The sequence below is a fragment of the Toxorhynchites rutilus genome, chromosome 1 (genome assembly GCF_029784135.1).
Source record: "Toxorhynchites rutilus septentrionalis strain SRP chromosome 1, ASM2978413v1, whole genome shotgun sequence".
Classification (NCBI taxonomy): domain Eukaryota; kingdom Metazoa; phylum Arthropoda; class Insecta; order Diptera; family Culicidae; genus Toxorhynchites; species Toxorhynchites rutilus.
This window is the reverse complement of record NC_073744.1, coordinates 199843498-199864745: the sequence shown is the minus strand read 5'-3', so window position 1 is coordinate 199864745 and position 21248 is coordinate 199843498. Positions and strand designations below refer to the sequence as shown.

The 21248-nt window shown below is 40.9% G+C and overlaps 1 protein-coding gene across 8 annotated transcripts in view; it reads left to right on the top strand.

The window, feature by feature from the left end:
• Window positions 1–21248, top strand: part of LOC129763292 (type II inositol 3,4-bisphosphate 4-phosphatase) — a 207589-nt gene that overhangs the window by 20781 nt on the left and 165560 nt on the right. For all 8 annotated transcript variants that reach the window (XM_055762193.1, XM_055762192.1, XM_055762190.1 and 5 more), the window contains 3 exons: window positions 7725–8118; window positions 8176–10062; window positions 10123–10607. In XM_055762193.1, the coding sequence (XP_055618168.1) occupies window positions 7725–8118; window positions 8176–10062; window positions 10123–10607 (2766 nt within the window). The remainder of the gene's footprint in view (window positions 1–7724; window positions 8119–8175; window positions 10063–10122; window positions 10608–21248) is intronic.

The following is a 21248-nucleotide window of genomic DNA, read 5'->3' as shown; positions in this document are numbered from 1 at the left end:
GCTGCTGACAAGATACGAGAATTTGTGGCCTTTTGCAAAACTCAAGTTGGAAAGACGCCACGCCTGCTGCAATCGGATTGTGGAGGTGAATACATCTCGAACGAGCTACAAAGTTTCCTGAAGAAGGAAGGAATAGCGAGCCAGTTTACCGCGCCATACTCTCCCCAACAGAACGGTGTGGCAGAGAGAAAGAACCGCTATTTGAAGGAAATGGCCTTGTGTATGGTTCGAGATACAGGACTGGAGCAGAAATTCTGGGGCGAGGCGGTCCTAACCGCCACGTACATCCAAAATCGTGTGCCGTCTCGGTCAATTGGAATGTCGCCGTTTGAAAAGTGGTATCAACGGAAGCCGAATCTCGAGCACTTCAAGATATTTGGTTCAGAAGCATGGGTGCAGATTCCCGCCGAGAAGCGGAAGAAGATGGATGTTAAGGCTCGGAAGCTAGTATTTATCGGCTATTCTAACCAACAAAAAGCATACCGATTCCTTGATAAAGAAACCGAACGCATAGTCATTAGTCGGGATGTCAAATTTGTGGAAGATGTGAACATGGACAAGGAAACGCCGTCAAAGACCGATAAGTCGAATATAAAAGAATCGACAGTTGTGTTGGTGCCACCAAAGCCTGATAAGAAGTCGGATGATGATGAAGAGAATTTGCTGGGGTTCGACACTGCCGAAGATATTTTTTACGGACAGGAGGAGTTAGCCGAACCCATAGAGGACCAACAACAAAATGAAGCGGAAGCCGAACGCGGAGAGGTTCCCCGTCGTTCGACAAGAGGTGAATTACCAGCGAGATTTAACGATTACGTGCTTGGTTTGGCTACGATAGATTGCGGAGAACCAACAACATTCGAAGAAGCTACGACGTGCAAGGAGAAGAATGACTGGATGAAGGCGATCAACGAGGAATACAAGTCTCTCATTTCCAATAACACTTGGGAGCTAGTAGATCCACCGGACGGTTGCAACGTCATAGGCTGCAAATGGATTTTTAAGAAAAAGTTAGATGCGGCTGGGAATGTCGACAGGTTCAAGGCCAGGCTTGTAGCCCAAGGATTTGGTCAGCGCTACGGTTGGGATTACGAAGAAGTTTCAGCCCCCGTTGCTATGCAATCTACATTTCGTGTATTACTTACCATAGCCGGACACCAGAAATTACAGGTTAAACATTTAGATATAAAGACCGCGTACTTATACGGAACGCTGGAGGAAGTGATTCACATGCGCCAACCGAAAGGTTTTGTAATTCCCGGGAAGGAGCACCAAGTTTGTAGGCTTCACAAAAGTATGTATGGTTTGAAGCAGGCCGCGAGGGTGTGGCATAAGACCATGACTGCAATCCTGAAAGATTTAATTTTCGAGCAATGTTTGTCGGACACATGTTTGTTTCGGAAGCGTCTGGAAAATGACCAGTGGATATTTCTGCTAATATATGTGGATGACATCGTGATCGTTTGTAAACACAGTGAGGAGATAAGAAGAATTGAGTTGGCTCTTCGTGACAAGCTGGCGGTGACAACACTCGGGGACATCAACTGGTTCCTGGGAATGCGAGTAATCAAGAAAGACGAATTTTACTATCTGAAGCAAGACCACTTTATCAAGAAAATCGCGACACGCTTTGGATTGGAGGGAGCAAAAGGTTCGAAATATCCCATGGACACGAACTATTTCAAGCTGAGACTCGACAGCGAGAAGTTGAAGGATAACGTGAACTACCACAAGCTAATCGGATGTTTGCTCTACCTAGCAACATACAGTCGTCCGGATATAGCCGCAAGTGTTGGTATACTGAGCCGTTGTGTGAGTTGCCCCACAGCGGTCGATTGGACGGAAGCCAAACGAGTCGTCCGCTACCTGATCTACACCATTGATTACGGGTTGAGGTTGGGTGGAAAGGACGAAATGAAGCTGGAATTGACAGGATATTGTGACGCAGACTGGGCGGGAGACACGTTCGACAGGAAGTCATGCAGCGGCTACTTGTATCGATTAGGTGGAACAACAGTATCGTGGACGAGTCGGAAGCAAAGCTGTGTTGCCATGTCGACAATGGAGGCCGAGTACGTGGCCGTATCAGAGGCGGTGCAGCAAGCAGTGTGGTTACGATCGCTGCTAGAAGAAATGAACCAGAAGCAGATCAACGCAACGATTATATTTGAGGACAACAGAAGCTGCTTGGACTTTGTCTCTTTTGACTACCAGAAGAAGAGATCCAAGCATATCGACACACGGTTCCATTACACCAAGAACTTGTGTTCGTCTGGAGTGATAAACCTAAAATATTGTTCATCAGAAGACATGATCGCGGACATCCTCACTAAACCTCTAGGGTCGTTGAAGGTGAAGAGGTTCGCAATGGAGCTGGGTTTGGTACCAGTACCGGATTAAGAAGGAGTACACCAGGGTTGAATCCACGAGGAGGAGTATTGGAGACCCCCCGTAGTTGTTACGTGAATCCACCCCTACAGTATGCGCAGGAGGTGAACCCACCCCTGATGATGTTAGGAGAACAGAGAACGAAGAAACAATTTTCATTCCAAAGTAACGCTCAGTTTAATAAAGACGTATAAAATAGTCTCCGCGTTTACGTTTAATTATATTCGTTTTTCCCGTTTCCGCTGCGTAGTTGTTCCTACTCTGCCGTTGGTCCGCCAATATGGAAGTGGTCTCGCGCGGAGCGTCGTCGTGCATAGACATGTTTTTGTTTCGCTCCGTGCTTAGTTCCATTTTTTCTGTTATTTCGGTGGTGTGATTAAAACGTTTTATTTCCAAACCGGTCCGAAAACTTTTTTCAGAGATCGGAAGATCCTTTGTACATGTTTTATTAGCTTTCTATTACATGAAGTGGAGTGAAATGCTGCAATAGAAAGTAGTGAAGTTTAGCGATTCAGTGTGTTAAGCGTTCATTTTTGCATATTTCCTGCATGGACACGCGCAAATATCTATGTGTGTGTGTGTGGAGTGCAGAGCAGTTTACAGTGAGAATATTGGGCTGCATCAGAGAATGAAACCCGCATTTACACCAGTGACGTGATGAATACAATCAGGCTAAGTCTCTTCATGTTATGCTCTTTCTCTTAGTCTCTCTATATCTCTGCATCTGTAACTCTCGTTTGCTCAGATCTTTCGTGACAGTAGAGGTCCGATGGAGGAATAGGTAGTGTTATTTAGAACTGTTAGATATAATTTGGCAACAACAAGTGTGTTCTCGCAGAAAAGCTATTTTTTGTTTCCAACCAGTGTTTGGATTTCGATCAAAATCGAATGATACACAATGTGTCATGCAAGTAAACTCTCACGAACATATAACCAAATATGAGAGGATCATTCAGATACTTGTATGATTGTCAGTAATCACTTGTGTAATATTTAGTGATTAAACTGAGAGAGGAACGAAGACTGTTGATTGCATATCCGATCTGTATCAAACATCGCATACCATTTTCGAAGCCTGCATACAAGTTTGAACCGCATATATCGTCCCGCTCTACTATAGCGAAACCCACTGCACAGGCAAGTGCAAAGCAATAAATGATACAAGAAAAATTACGTCATCATTCGGTCACCATTTGCGGAGAGCAACAAATGGGGAAAGAGAGCGGTGTTGCTAGTAAAACTATGCGGTCTATATGAATATACACATTTCAAGGGATAGAGGCGTTCAAAATGGAAAATATAATCTGACTACCCTTCCCTTAGCCTCTATCGAGCTAAATAATCATATAGTTTGCACTCTCTGAGACTTAAAAATCAGGATCTGCTACATTAGCTGAATATGAATCTATCGCTTTGCGTTGTCCGTACGATCCTGCTGTTTCATGATACATGGAGAGGTCGGTATGCATATGTTAGATGCAAAGAAGAAAATAAGCTTTCTGCGCCGAAAGCGTATATGATAGCTTTGCTTGCATGCTGGTGTGCAATGAAGTGCGAGCCGATGCAGAGTTGTCTCGTTCTCTTTTGTGTCGTGATTTGCAGCACATAACAACAATAGAATACCGCTGGGGGAAATGTTTCCTGAAAGATCATATTTGAACGAACGAAAGCGATTTTTTCAATGAGTGGATCATTTGGCAAACACTGTTTCCAACATAGCTTTTGATAGCGGACTTCATATGCTATTAAGAAAAAATGTTTTGCTGGACCGCGGAAGACATTTGATACTCAAATAATAAAGCAGCGAAAGGAAAATTTTGAATATATTTTTAATTTCGTATGTTCGTTTATACTTGCATCTATGTATGCAGCTATGAATAATTGAGACAGGAGATATTGCGCGTGTTTTTCCATACACTCTCCCAAGAGTCTAGCAGTTTTCTCTCGTAAGAAATGCCGCGCAATGATGGTGGTGTGCATAATTTAATGTGCAATGTTTCAAGGAACGACGGAAGTTATTTAGGAAGAATGGAGACAAGCATGAAACAGTTTTGGGGAGCAGATGAAAAGGGAGTAGCTAGTGATCCCTGATTTTTTTAAATTAATCGTTCAACAGTTAATCGAATACTTTTTAGCAGTTTGTTATTCGATACGATTAATCATCCCAAATAATCTAATAATCGATTAATCGTTATATTGAGAGGAATAATTAGTTAGACTAATATTTCTCATTTGCTAGAAAACCATCTGGAATCAAAAAGTGTGCATTCCGCCTGAAATTTAGTTATTATCTTTGGCGCTTCCTTGGACTCGTGGACGAAGCTCAATTCGCGTTGACAGCATTGAGTTTCGTTTGCGAGTTTATGGGAGCGTCGGGGATGGTGATTGAATTTCAGGATAAAACTGCAGCGGCCGTACGTTTTTTTTTCTCTAGGTTTGAATCGGTTAATCGACGTAAATTATTCGTTCGCTTCGATTATTGGTTGCACAGTGTTCGTTCGATTAATAATCGATTTCTGTGGGAATTATTCTATTAATCGATTAATCGAACGATTATCGGGGATCATTAGGAGTAGCATTCCGGATTGAAGTATGATACAGAGGGCCTCATTACGAGCGTCGGTGGGGGCGAGATGTTTTGTATGCAAGGTTATATACACTTCATCTCGTTTTCACCGTGAGGTGATGTTCGTGATCAAGCTCAGAGTATGTGTGATGAATAACAGAACATATCGCTGGATCGGTTGGCCTTGGAGGAGTTTTCTCGGTTACCTTATCAGGTTTCCCACTATTGAATCTCCGCCAACGCGATTGAATATCGATGAAAGGTATATGAATACTAGAATATATTATTATAATAAATTATATAAAATGTAAATTTTTAAGCTTTTCCTTCTCAGGATACCTAAAGATAATCTATGCCGCGTGTTGTAACACATGAGATTACCGGATTTTTGTTTTGTCGAGAGGTCAATTGTTCGCATTTACATAATCACATCACTTACCGCAGTGAATCCTGATTTTTCTTAACCATTCCCACTAACAACAATCCCTCCCATGATAAACGCTAGGGAACCACGCTATAGAGGCGACCCTTCTGGCCTTCAGGCGGCGAATATCATACTAACATTCCTTCCCATCCCCTGGTGACTGTGAGGACGTGGCCGGCGTCGTTATTGACCATTTAAAACTCGAATCACCGAAAATTGCACAACGAGAATGATTTATTAGTCCCAAGCGTCATTCTGTGTGTTCTTTGTGCAATTTGGTTGGTTCAGGTCAATCACGGAGAGCAACTACGAATTGTACAGTCTACCCAAGCTCAAGCTCAAGCTCAGAAAAGAGATCTATGGAAGAATTTGAGGAAAATAATTGAATATTCAGAAAAAATATTTTTTGAAATCCTACACCGAAAAAAAATCGATTTCAAGAACTAAAAGTCGAATAGTCGTCTCAGTTTTTGATGAAATGGTGAACAAATGGTAGATAATATGTGCCCTACAACACTTCCATACATTGCAACTTGTGCATATTTTAGGCAAAAAAGTTTTTCTAACAAAAACTTTTTCAAGATTTTTGTTTGAAAATTTTCTATTTTTTTTGTATACAGTTATAGAAAAAAATCAATAACACGTAGAAATGAATTGATGGTGACCCTTGGATGCTAAAGTACAGTTTTCAGCTTGTTTTTGTAGTCAAATACAACATGTTTCAATTCAGAGAGCAACGACATCTCTCAAACAATAGCCAACTGCCAAAAATCTCTTGATCGGTCGGTCAGGTATCGAATAGTTGTTGTAGACTTAGGTATCTATTAAGAGTCACTGATAATAATAAATGGATTGTATAGATACCTAAAGAATGAATAAAATGGCTCTGCAGTTGTTTGAAAATTGCCAGTCGTGACCGGCAGCAAATACAAAGTGACGGAAAATAAATAGCATTATTTTGTTTCTGCGTAATCATCAGAGTTCAACAAAGAAAAGTGTGACATTGTTTAGCAACATGAGTTAGGCCGTGATCTTGCAGGATTTGCAAGGATTACAAATGCAGTGCTGATATTAACTACCCAAGGGTCATGTCAACATCAGGTCGAGTTGGTGCGGAATCCGTCTATATTGAGTTGTACGGCTACTGTTAGAAATTAAAATCAATATAGGATAGGTGCGGTAGTATTGGCAAGTGCATCGGCATAAGCACCATTCTCATAAGTACAATGGCATCAGTTTTGGCACTACTCCATTTGTACTCAGCGAAAACTGAAGGATTTTCTAACTATTGCCAACACTACCACACTCTGCTCATTTACGTACCTTCTGCATTATCGAACTCCAGACCATTTGGCGGAGCTTGTGAATCTTCAATATTTTGGTTAGTTTTATCCTCATTTATACGTCGATTTTTCTTTGGAACGCACCTATTGTGCCAAAACACAAGCATCCAAGGGTCACCATAAATCCATTTCTACCTGTTATTGTTTTTGACGAAGGATTACGTCTTTCGGGAACATATTGGGGTGCAAATTTAAAATCGAAAATCGAGCACATCGTGAAAATTGTCCAATTTCAAACGCTTATTGCTCAGTCATTTCATGATGGATTGATGAAATTTTTGCGTCAATCGATTTCGGCACTCCATAACAATTTTTTATATTGAAGAAAATAATATATGACATGAAACTAACTATCGAACAATTGAAAAATCTCAACCCCTATCCTAACGGAAATACCCACTTTTGATTGGTCGAAATTGACGAAACATCAAAACCAAGGTGCTTGGGGGGAAATCGGCATTGCAAATACATGAAAGTAGGGGGAACTTTTGTTCCTACCGATATGTGTTCCCTAATAGAGACATCAAAACCAAGCTGCCTGGGGGAAATTGGCATTGCAAATATGGATCGATAGTAAGTGGTAGCTAAATACTAAGCTACCGTTTGATGCTAAAACACAAACAGCGCTTGGCCTAATATGGGTTAAACTATTGTTGGTTCTCTGTCAAGGATAGGATTTCGCAAATCAATTTTATTGTGTTTTAGTTGAAGAGGACGCTATTGTATTCAAAAATCGTATTACTCTCGCGAAACAGTACCGCTTTGAGTGATGAGACACTATTTGATGGTCAACAAACGTTAAGTTTGAACAAAACGGTATCACATTATCAAACTGAACACTAACGTATTACGCGCTGCGAAAGCTCTCAAATAATTGAAGGGAAAATATATGTTGTGTTTCAAAATACCATGGCTTGCTGAGATCAAAATCGATTAGAATCTTTATTTCAAATTTTCATAATTGGTTCAAAAAAAAAAATACATATTGGTTCCTTTTCCACAGTTCTATCTGGATTGCCCGCGAGAAGGAACTTCTGCAGGAAATCTCCGGCATGGGGGAGCTTGGTGGCGAGTGGCGCCACCGTCAGATGGAGCTGCTGGACAAGCACCTGAAGCTGCTCAAGGACTACTCCCAGGCGAAGCAGTTCCTACTTCAGCAGCAGCAGCAGGGCAAACACTTCAAGCCGAGCTGCAAGAAGTCGGACGAGACGCTGGAATTCGCTCCGGTCAATCTGCACCTGCAGCGCATGTGGGCCCACAACGACACCTTGAAGCGGGCGGGAATTCTGGACATTATCACCGTCGGGGCGTTCACGAGGCACACCGGCAAGTCGAAGACCGGCGGTTTGGTGAAGCTGCTGCAGCAGATTAAGGATGCGGCCGCCAAAGGGAACGGGGTAGGTGGCGTGTACCTATGGCATGATCTTTTTTGTTATAAAAATTTACATTTTTAGAACGCATTGAAAGTGGCATCGGCAAACGATGCAGTCCAGGCCATCAAGCAGCTCCGCAAGGAGATCGTTGAGATCATGTCGCAGCTGCTCTTCCTGGCGAAATCGAAAAATCCCAAAGGGATGCTCCCGTTGTGTAACGAAATGATGACAAAAACCCGAGCGCTGCTCAACATATGGGAGCCCAGCCTAGTGGAGGAGGCGTTCGCGTTCATCGAACGGCATCGAATCGTCGAAGATCAGCTGTTGCTGACGGATGGCGGCGGAGGCGCCGCCGGTGCCGGAGCGAACGGAACATCTATTCCGATGTCGCCTTTCAAGAAAATCACCCAACAGTTAGGGGCGCTCGATTTGAAGAGTCCCGAACTGGAGGACTTTTCGACTCCGATGGGTCCGGCGCCCGATCTGTGGCCCCAGGTGAGAACGAGTAAATCGGGTGTACTTGGTTCGTTTGGAAGTGGTACAAAAACAAAATCGCCATCGTCGGTAGACATCAGCACGATCGCTACCATTCAGAACACCTTCAACCAGTTGAGCAACGGCAAATCTAAGGAATATCTTATGTCCTGCTCGCTTCCAGCGGCCTGTTATTTGCCCACGGAGCAGCCAAAGGGGGGCAGATCGAAGAGAACGACGCCAACGGAACCCATGTCTCTGGATGGCGAGCTCAAATTCAGCGAAACACATTTCGATATCAATGGAGATGTTACAACGGATCGGTTGGCGAAATCTCCGGAGGATGAAAAGGGGGACGAGCTTAGCACGGAAGCTTGCCCTCGTGCGTCTCTTTCGGTGAATCAGCTGCTGGAAAACAAGAACGAGCTGCTCTCGAATGTGTACGACGAGAATGGGTACCTTATTGAGAATACCGCCATAGTTTTGGGTCACAATGGGGCCTTCCTCGATACCAAGGTGATGAGTTCGAGTCCCTCGGCGAACTATTATCGGCCTACGGAGGAGCCGGAGCCGTTGGATCTGACCCAACTCAATATCGAAGCGAGTGTGATGTGTTTGGTGAGCAAGGTGAAGTTTTTGTGTGGTCGCTGCGGGAGTCCGGCCGTGAGATTGAGGCAACCCAAGGGTTGCAATGCTGCGAGGAGAGGTGGGACGGCAGGCGGGCCTTTTGCAGCGCTCCCTCCCGATGTCGTGACGAGCCAGCCACTTTCGCTTCCGTACGTTGGGGACGGACAAGAACCAGAGCAGGACGGTTCACTGAATGCGGCCAACGGGTTGCCGAAGGATCTTCTACCAGGACCTTCGGGTAAACCTCCTCTCTGTAGTAAAGATCTGAATTTGGCGTTGACTCAGGCCGTCGGTGAGGTTACGCGGAAAGTCAAGAAGGGCAACAAATTCACCGATGGTTTGGATCTGTCGATGACCACCGACTGGGCTTCCGAGCTGCGACCATCAATGAAAAAACTCCGCCAGGCAATGGATGGGCTGCTGAAAACCGCCAGACTGATGCACTCAGTGCAACGCTTGCAGCAGGACATGAAGCAGACGTCCGCCATTCTGGCTGTGATGTACCGGAGGGACGTTTGCTTCTCGCAAGCACTGACGGCGGTGACATCGGCTCTGATGGCAAAACTGTGGGGCCAGAATGTAACGGAAAACTATATCAACTTGTTGTGCAATTTGGGACCTCTGGCTTACTTCGAGGGACTGCTTTCGTTGTATGGAAGCGAGACGGACATGTGGGGCGATATGAGCGTGGCGATCGGTGATCTTGCGACGGTCAGCTTCACGTTGGTTCGAAGCAATATCCAGCGGGATTCGAAGGCGGGCCCTGTGCCGAGGGTGACCGGCTCGAGGCAGGCCATCACGGTGCTGATGCCCGTTCCGGAGTCAGTATTTTGCCATTTACCTACGAAAGAGGGTGTCAGTTTTAAAGTGAGTATCAGATGAGGTCTACCGGATGCGTCGGACTTCATGGAGATTATCCTTTTTCAGATCACCCCTGTGTTCTTCAACATCGGAATCAACGAAAAAGCAACACTTGCGGAGACCTTGGGGTACACTAAGGAGCAACATCGCATCAACTGGGAAAATTACGACAAGCTGAAGCAGTTCCACATACGCTACAAGAAGATTCCCTTCAATTTTGTCAACCCGTCTTGCTCGGCGGCGTTGGATACCCCGACGAAAGTGGGACTGGTGACGGCCCAACAGAAGGAGGCCCTCGTTCCGGAGCATGCTGTGGTCACCCTGTTGAACGAAATGGAGGATCAGCTGCGGGTGAATTGCTCGAAGAACTATCGGGTTCTCACGCTTGCCGAAGACATCTGTCGGGCGATGCAGGGACTGAGGTTCACCTCGTGCAAGAGTGCCAAGGATCGAACGTCGATGGGCGTCACGCTGGAGCAGTGCCGGGTTCTGCAGCAAGAGTTCCACCTCTCGAGCGCCAATGTCCAGATCGTGCTGGATACGATGCGTAGGTAAGTGTAGATACCGGTATCAATGTCGTTTCGGAAGTTCTCTTAGAAAAAAATCTCGAAGCAAATTAGGGGCACGATTTTAGACATCCCCTCCCCCTCCGGGGACAAGCGTGGATTTTTTCTACACCCCTCCTCCTGTTTTCCACGTGGACATTTTATCTCTTCTTGGAAACAAAACTCGAGAAAAAAATTGTATTGCGCCTAAATTCCATTTAAGGTTCGTTTCCAATGTTCTATTCTATGTTTTTATGCTATTCTATGTTTCCCCAACATTGCCAGTGAAGTTATTTGCATCGTTGTTTAGTTAGAAGCATCATTTGTGAATCTGATCTCGGACATTTACTATCAGGCGTCGTGCACAAATTACATAACGCTAAAAATGCGGTTTTAAACGTGCGTTCTATCACATTTTCACACTCCAAATTACAAAATCCACACCGTTGTTTTAGTTGTTTTGGTCAATCAAATCTGCAAAATGCCGAAGGGAAAAGTCCTCACGAAGAGAGAAGAAAGACAAATCGATACATTTCACCAAGAAAATGTTGGTATCAGAGAAATTTCTCGTCGGATTGGACGATCTCATCGAGTAGTGCTCAATTATCTGGCGAATCCTCAAGGATACGGTAAGAAGGAGAGAGCTCCACATAAATCGAAGCTCTCTGACCGGAAAAGCGGGAAATAGCTAAAGAGGTTCGAATATCTCAAAATCGCAAGCAATATTTCAACTACTCAACTGCTCGGGTGACAATTCGTCAAGTTTTGGTAAAAAATCCTCACATAAAGAGGGATTCAAAGGTTAAAACTCCTCATCCTCCACCATCTCACATCGGAAGACGGCTCACATGAACCGACAGTGGGACATGATATGTTGTGACAAAGAACGTTTCCAAAAGAATACATTTTGCTATCTACCATAACGAAAAGTTCTTCAATGCATAGGTTATCTTCACTGACGAAAAAAAGTTCAATTTGGATGGTCCTCATGGTTTCAACGGGTATTGGCGTTATTTACGGAAGGAACAGGATTTTTCATTCAGGTTCGGTTGGGGCGGGATTATGTGTAAACGGAAAGCTCAAAATAGCTTTCACATCATTCAAAGATTACACACATGTTCTGGAATCCAGCAAAACAATGCTACTACATATACCAGCAAGTAAACTGAGCAATGGATTAAGGACCAAAAACTTAATTTTTTGGACTGGCTGGCTCGCTCTCCATACTTGAATCCTGTTCAAAATCTTAGAGGGGGTCCTTGTACGCAGAATCTACACTGGGGGAAACGGTACACCACGGTTGAAGAGCTCAAGGTCGCATTTTCGAAATAATGGATAAATATCGAGAAATCCATTCAGCAGAATTTGGTAAATAGTATTCCAACACGAATTTTGAAGGTTACTAGTCGAAATGGCAAGGTTACCAAGGTTATTGGCATGTAAATCAGCCGATCGTTTTGAATTTTTCATTGATAATACTTATGAATTTTGAAGTGGTCTTATTATCATTTTTGAGCACAATAAATAAACACACAACTCTTTTGAACGGAATATATTTCAAGAGAGTTTGTATGTTATCGTTCAGATCTGTAAAATTTATCTAAATGATGATTTTCACACCGAAACATACATATACGTACCTCTTATTTTCGAATTTTCTGTTTTTATTTTGAATATCCTTGTTTTATATATAAAGATATGCATAGTCATTTTTTTCGATTTTTTCTAATCATCTCAAATGTTTTCCAAAGTACTCTATCATTCTAATTTGGGTGAAGACAAACTCAAAAAATATATTGACCGCGCTGATCTGATCAGCCGTTTTCCTGTGATGATATTTTACACGCACGTGGGAAAATCCTTCTTTTATATATAAAAATATAATATTCATTCTGATTGATTTCCGTAATATGAAGACTTTGATTAAAAAAAACTGGGGCTTAGGTGAGTTTCCACATTCCTGCACATAGTTTGCATTAGCTTTCATGATACCGCTTTTTTTTCTTAGTTGTTTCTTTTGAAAACTAAATATCTTCGTAGTGAATGAAATGGAAATAAAATATATTCGAAATTAAGGCATGTACTTACATTTGACAACCCATTTTGGATTTGCATTTTTCATAAATAACTGTGTTCTACTAGTCAATCCCTTTCATTTGATATACATATTGATGGGTTTCTGAGAAAATATGTAATCCACCATTTCGTAGCGGCCGCCATCTTGGATTTAAATTTTTCATGAATAACTGTGTTCTACTAGTCAAAACCATTCATTTGATACCCACATTGAAGCGGTTCTGAAAAAATCTGTAATCCGTCATTTTGTAGCGGCCGCTATCTTTGATTTACATTTACCATAAATAGCTGTGTTCTACTGTTCAAGCCCTTTCAATCGATACCCATTTTAAGATCATGGAATACGCAGTGTTCCAAATTTCAGATCAATCGGTCAACAGGAAGGGGGTTAAATTTATATTAACGGGCTGTAGGAGATGAGATGAAGACAAGAGAAGAAATGCGAAACAATTGAAATATAGGTATATGTAAATATAAATCGATTACAAAATCGTTGTGTTTCATCTACTCATGATCTATGGTAAAGCTTTGGCTTTGTATGCAAGTGGATTCTTGGATTACCCATACACGCAAGCAATACGTGAGAACATTCCTCCACAAATAAGGAGAGGAAAATAATATTAGAGCGAAATGAGAAAAAGCTCTAATCTGTCTCTGTTCCGATCAGCGTTGCCAAATGTCTTATACGATTATCCGGATACATTAGAAGTAAAAGGAACATAATTCGGAAACATTGGCACCATTGGTCCGGAAGAGTATAAGCTAATAAGAATGAGAAAAATGAGCAATTAAAATATCTCTTTGGCTGATGCATGCCACTAATTCGATGGAACGTCAGTCTCTAGAATAAAGTTAGCAGAAACGGTCACTGGAATTCAACGATGCTTAAACGGGAACACGACATGGGCCTGATCACGAACGTCACTTCACGGTGAAAACGAAGTGAATTGAATACAACCTTATTACGGCTGTCACCGTTCGTGTAGAATCCAGAAGAGTTCATCCGTCGTGACAACTTTGATGAACTAGGTGTTATTATGAATACCACGATACTGTCATGTCACGGAGAAAAACAGGTATATTTGTCACTTGTGTTTTAGATGGTGAAAGCTAGTCACGCGGAATGGAGTAAGTTTAATTTCGTATTTATTTAGCTTTTTTGCTAACATTTTGCTACATTGTTTTGTCTTGTTTAAGAAACAAAAGATAAACAAACAGCAATTTACCCGCCTGGTGTCACTTTTAGAACGAAATTCTGACGTATCCAGAGGACGTGAATTTGTTTATTTGGATTCGGTAAATGCGCTATGGAATGTAATTAAGGATTAAAAATGTAGTTCCCGTAGGCCCATTGAAACATGGCGGAGGTCTACTTCCGATTGTCCTGAATGAACAGAAATTTTTTGTTTCTATTTTTAGGATTAGACTAAGAGAGAGTTGCAACACCATAAAAAAAGTCAATGGAGGCTACTGGCCCAAATACGGTCATGATTGATGATGTATAATATTGATTTGTTGATATTTTGAATATAAAATAATAACTGTAAAGTTTTTCCAACATTGCAGAGCTAGTTTTTTGTAATTCAAACATTCACAATTGACGGCCCAGACCAGAATCAGGACGATAGCTATAACTTTTTACGTTATAGATATTTTCAACAGTATTGTTTTGAAGACATACTTTGAATGAAAGAATATTAAAAAAGTGATAAAAAGTTTCAAACAAGGAAAACATGAGTCAAAGCATTCACAAGATACTGTTTTTAAATTCTTCTCTAGTTCTTTTTCCATAATTTTGATATCCGTCTAGAGAAAATCTGAATCACTTTCCGCTTTTTTCAAATTGCTTGAAACCCATCAGATGTTTTCTATAAAGATTATGCTTCTGACCGACGCTGCTGACCAGTTTCTGTTCAAATAATTAAATCAAACCTCATGTGCCGTATATCAAATTACACGAGAATGGGAAGGATAAGATGAATAAACTTCAGAATCTCATATGGAAGTAGCTCAGATTATACTGATCGTGAGGTGGATAAATTCGGGTTTGTTGTGAGATATAGAAGATATCATTATTCATCTAAATTGTAGAAACGGTTCATAAAAAATGATTCTAAATACTTCTCACTATTAAAACGAGTAAGACAGAGCTAAGTACAAGAGTATGCGAGATTTTGATTATTAAACATAATAGTCATGCTTTATCTCTAGCGTAGAATTACATTCCCATATGTTCAACAACTACATTATTCCCGAGCAACCAAGTATTCCTCCTTATCTTTGAGCCAGCATTTGATTTTACCTGCATAACGTTCAAACGTCCGAAATTATGCAACCGACACAACGTTCAAACACCCGACATTATGCAACCAACACTTTCACTTCACGCAACTGTCCGTGACAATGATGATAGACACAAAAAGATTAAGTGAAGTGTAAGTGACGTGAAAGCGTACGTGGCAGTGATGTTCGTGATCAGGCCCAATGTGGTACAGCGCTACAGCGCTACAGACAAAGTTACAAAATTACAAAGTCATAAATATACAAACGGGTCAAGCTGGATAAAACCGTTCAATAAATAAGTGCAAATCATAATTATATTACGTTCACCGAGAGAAAATTGGTTTTTTTATGATACGATTATCCGGGGGATTCGATTATCCGGAGTGAAAAAAAAAACAATACTCCGGATAATCGAGTCCGACCTGTACTTTTGTTTCCTAATTTTTCTCATGTTAAGAAAAATCTCATGTAAAGTTGTATTTTTTTAAAAACATTTTTCATAAATAGCTCCTCATATGATTTCTTTTAGTAGTTAAAGAAACGGCATCACTGCCAGTTTATTATGACGGATGAAAACTTAACGATTTCATCACGTTTGAGTTGCCTCAATGTGCAGAGCTGAGTTGGAGCTGAGACGAGACATGACAATAGGGGGCCGATTCCGGACCACCTCTTCTGTCAAACTCGGACCACTTGCAACTCGGCTTCTGATTGGTTGATGAGGAAAACAATTGACAAAGATAAATATACAAAAATGGGATTTCCAACATTTTCACAGTGTTGCCAAATATATTCAAAATTCAATAATAGTTGCATTCACATTTCATTTTAGCGAAAATTTCTTTTATGGATTCATTGTATATTTTCGTTTCTGTTACGTCCGGTGCTCTGTTCCTGAAGAGAGGGAAACATTGCATCGGAATTTACACCCTACATCTTTTTGTGATTCTTTTGTCATCTAGCATAGCATAATAGCAGCGGCCTAGCAGAGAAGAACATTCAATTATTTTCCAACCGTAGAGCAGTTAGCAATAAAATTAGGATCAAATAACAAATAACCACCAAGGCAGCAGGAAAAAATTTAAAAACATGTTGGAACCTGAACAAAGCATGCATACCTACAAAAAAAACTTGAATAAACGCTATGTTATATTTTGGGAATGTATTATTTCATCGATATTTCAGTACTGTTAGTATTTGAACGATATCATAGTTGAATTATAAAGCCTTATTCCTGTATACACTTCACGGCGAAAACGAAATGAAGTGTATCCGCGATGACAACGATACGGTGCCGACATCTGGATACGAAATTAGTTTTTAACAAACCTTACTACTCGGCCCGAAGGCACTTTTAAATTGCTAAAATCTGAATGAAAATTTTTACTTGGCGTTATTCATTTACTTGAAGCACGTCTTTCTTACCCTAACTTGACCTATTTTCTATACACTTTCCAATATTCTCACTAAAACTTATCATTATAATATAAGATTATCTTCAAATACAATTTTTGTACGAGATTATTTTACCAAATGAAGAAAGCTAAGTTTTCCATTCACATTCACATTCATACTAATTTGATACGGAAAAATTAATTTTTATTCATAATTTCTATTTGAAAAGGGTTCATTCTACCTGAAAACCCATAATTTTCTTTAACTCGTGAAACGAAATTCAATAGCGCGTCGTTCATTTCGATTTCATCGTGAAGTGTAAACGGTAAGGCCCATAATCTCTTGATAAATAAAATGAACTATGAATTTAATTCATGTATTTCAACATATACTCCTACTATCAAACCTACGTGTTCTTTATCTCTTCACATTTAATTTTTTTGCATACCAAAATAACAGGAAAGTACTTATTGTTTGAAATGTGTGACATTCGGTTGAAGAATTAATACAAAAAAATGGTGCAGCTCAGAAAATACATGATACGAAGAACACATGTTTTTCATGGGAAAATAATCTTCCGAAATTTTATAACATTTGGCAACCTTCACATCTCGCTTTCCTGTTATCTAGCACTTGGTCGACGAAAATGCAGAAAGAAGAGTAAGAAGCCAGTTGTCACGTCTTGTCTTAAAGCGAATTCGTTTTTAAAACTGAATCAGTGCCAAACTGACTCTGTAATAAAAAAACGTTTTCAGTTTCACGAATGCGGTGGTTTGTTGGTGTGCGTTATATAGTCTGATTTGTTTATATTTACGACGGCAAATGTACAGCGTCGACGTCTGGTGGTGATATTAGTGCTTGGGAGGTAAATTGTTCTCCATCAGATCAGAAGGGCCAAGTGCAGTGTAAACATATAAAAGTTTGAATGAAAATTTTTACTTAATATTGTTTGATTACCTAACACATGTAGTTCTGACACTCACTTAACCATTTGTCGATGCATTTCCTGTTTGTTCCACAAATAATTACTATTATAATATAAAACCATCATTAGACACAGTTTTCGTTCAATATTCTGCGATATCGGAAAAAAACTTTTATTTAATCACATAAAATAAATATTCGATACGTTAAAGTAAATTTTCATTCATAATTTTGACGTAGGACTACGTCTAACCGAAAGATATAGGGGGTGAAATGGAAATCTAGGCACTGAACAAGTAGGAAAAAATGCAAGATTTGGAACGCTTATAACTCGAGCATTTCTCAATAGATCGCAAAGGTTTTTGCATCAATTGATAGGAAATATATCTACGCATCTATCATAACGAATAACATTTCATTTTTCTTGAGATAAATAATTGAATAATTGTGAAATATTAAGCATTGTCAAAATGCACTATGTGCCCATTTTTGATTGGTCCATTTTGTGCTCCTCAAATCGTACCGACCAAAACGGGCAACCAGAGCAGCAGCGAAATAGAATGAAGCGCGATTGGAAAGGAAAAAGAAAAAAATGAACGAAACATTGGTTGCAGTCTCACACATGCGTAATTCTCGAGCCAGCCAGTCAGCTTAAAAATCCCCGCTCCGCTGCCGTAACGATCATTCTCATTCAAATCGTACATCACATCGGTTCGCATCACAACACATCAACAAACCAACCCAAGCAGCCATGTCTGGTAAAGGAGGAAAAGTGAAGGGAAAGGCAAAATCCGGCTCGAACCGTGTTGATCTGGAGTTCCCCGCAAGGGTAGCTAGGCCGAGCGCGTTAGTACCAGTGCACCAGTCCACCTAGTCGGCGTTATATAGTTTCGGCCGCCGAAGTTAGCTGGCAAAGCTGCTCGCGACGATAAGAAAACCCGCATTCGGAACAGAACACATTCGGTTCGGTGGACATCAAGACAACAGGCAGTTGCAGCGAGTGGCGTGTGGCAAACGCAATCGCAAAACGGCATCAGGTAGCAGAAGAAAAAAGTTTGTTCTTTATACAAACTGCTTTGGTGGCAAATCCAGAACAAGGCGGCATCGAGGGCGTTCGAAATGGATTTTTTCAAAATCACGAGTACTAAGTTTTCTAAATTGGAACCATTCCATAAAACAAGGCGCTTTTCAGGGCCATTAAACCTTCCAAAAAAGAGTTTAGGAAATACAGTGCAATGCTTTCTAAAACATTATCCAAAATAATAATTTTTAGAGGCGAATGAACTGCAAAGTTTAAAGCCTCTTAAAAACAAAGAAAGAAGAAGAAATAATAATAAAACACAAATTGAGTTTTTCATAATTTGTTTGCCAGGATCTGATGAGTATGTGAATTTGGCAGTTGTTCTGAGCTTATTGATAGTTGGGGACTTTCCTGATTATTTAATTTTCACCAATTCTTAAATTGTTTCCAGATTGAAAGTACAGTAATTTACAATTAGTTCGACATTTAGCTAATTGGACGGACATGTAATGCGACTTATTTAGTTGGACATTTTTGTAAACATAGAGATCCAAATTATGACCCCACATTGAAAGTCGACACTGTACCACTGTCATCGCAAATGTTCAATTACAGGTTAAAATCGCCTCCAATGCGACACTGAGTGGCGCTTCGGCACGTTGCATTAAATATAATTTACTGTACAACATGTCACAAGCTGGATGGGAAGAAATTTTCCAACTGTACAGCTGTGGCGAGTGGCAAACGCAATCGCTAAACAGGAAGGTTGAGCCGAACAAGATGGGGATATCGAGTGATAACAAAACAATAAACTCTTTAGATTGAAGATAATTTTGTGATCCTGAAAAGAACCCTTTTTAGCCTGCATGTGAATCCAACGAGCGAACAAATCGTAATGAATGTATTTTTTTGCCATCGCAGATCGGCAGACTCAGCCATCGCCCCTCTGGCTGAGTCTGCCGATTTGTCACTATCCTGTGAGTGTGTACCGCTAGAGTATAAAACACGCGGACCCCAAAAAAATATCTTATTTTCTTTCAAACCGTAAACCCGTGTGGTTGTACGGCATCGGCATCGTGGACGTAACAAAGGAGGACAAGTTAAGGGAAAGGCAAAGTCCCACTCGAACCGTGCAGGTGTGCCGTTCCCCGTTGGTGTATCCGCCAATTGCTCAGCAAGGGTAGCTAGGCCGAGCGCGTTAGTACCAGTGCACCAGTCCACCTAGCCGGCGTTATATAGTTTCGGCCGCCGAAGTGATCGAGTTGGCTGGTAAAGCTGCTCGCGACGATAAGAAAAACCGCATTCAGAACAGAACACATCAAGACAATAGGGAGTTGCAGCGAGTGGCGAGTGGCAAACGCAATCGCAAAACGGCATCAGGTAGCAGAAGAAAAAAGTTTGTTCTTTATGCAAACTGCTTTGGTGGCAAATCCAGAATAAGGCGGCATCGAGGGCGTTCGAAATGGTTTTTTTTTCAAAACCACGAGTACTAAGTTTTCTAAATTGGAACCATTCCATAAAACAAGGCGCTTTTCAGGGCCATTAAACCTTCCAAAAAAGAGTTTAGGAAATACAGTTCAATGCTTTCTAAAACAATATCCAAAATAATAATGAAACACAAATTGATTTTTTCATAATTTGTTTGCCAGGATCTGATGAGTATGTGAATTTGGCAGTTGTTCTGAGCTTATTGATTTTCACCAATACTTAAATTGTTTCCAGATTGAAAGTACAGTAATTTACAATTAGTTGGACATTTAGCTAATTGGACGGACATGTAACGCGACATATTTAGTTGGACATTTTTGTAAACATAGAGTTCGGGGTCCAAATTATGACCCCACATTGAAAGTTGACACTGTACCACTGTCATCGCAAATGTTCAATTACAGGATAAAATTACCTCCAATCCGATACAGAGTGGTGGTAATGCGACGTGCCATTGAATGTAATTTACTGTAAAATATGTCACAAGCTGGATGGGAAGAAATTTTCCAACTGTGAAAGCTGTGGCGAGTGGCAAACGCAATAGCTAAACAGGAAGGTTTAACCGAACAAGATGGGAATATCGAGTGATAACAAAAACACAACACCAAAGGTTCTTTTCAGAACCATCAACATATTCATAAATAGTAAACAGTAAACTAATCCATTTTTCAGGTAGATAGGTAGGTATTCACGTAGGAGAAGAAAATAAAACAATATATTTAAAATATATATTTAACAAAAGCTGTCCCCTTTATATAGTCCTACGTCACTCCGGTTATGTCCCCGACATTACCCACCCGTCTTTTGATTTTGAAATTTATTCCACCTGAATATCCATCATTATTTTCACCTCCCAATGAAAGCACACGTAGCTTAATGCCGTCTACTCTACTCTTCAAAATCAGAATCCGAATTGGATTACGATTCCAATAATACAAAAGCAAAAGCAGCAGGTTTTCCATTTTCAAAGTCTTTATTTTTAGATTTTCCAAAACAATATTCGGAACTTGACAGTTCAGTATAGTTGTATTGGTGAACCCGAGTGCCAACCCGTGAAACATCTCAGTGCGAAACTAACAGCTTTCGGGGCGAACTAGTGCGAAACTGAGTGAATAAAAAAACGTTTTGACAGCAGTTAGTGCCAAGGGATTGCTAAGATGGCCGCCATTCTGTAGCCAGCATAGAAACTCATGAGCATAGAAATCATAACCTAAATTTAAAAATGAAGTGCTCCACGCGATCCTGTAACAGTGATTTTAATTGCAAATCGCCATGAAAGCTTCCGGGTGGGTATAAAAACATTGCTTGCCAAAGGAAACTATCCAACGTAATCAAATATTAACATATATGACTCCAAACAGTAAACAAAACGTGAGCCCCCTTAGCGCGAGCCCTGCTTTATGCTGCCTACGCTCAATTTCAATTGGTTGGGATAGGGTTGCCAGAGCCCCGGTTAGTGC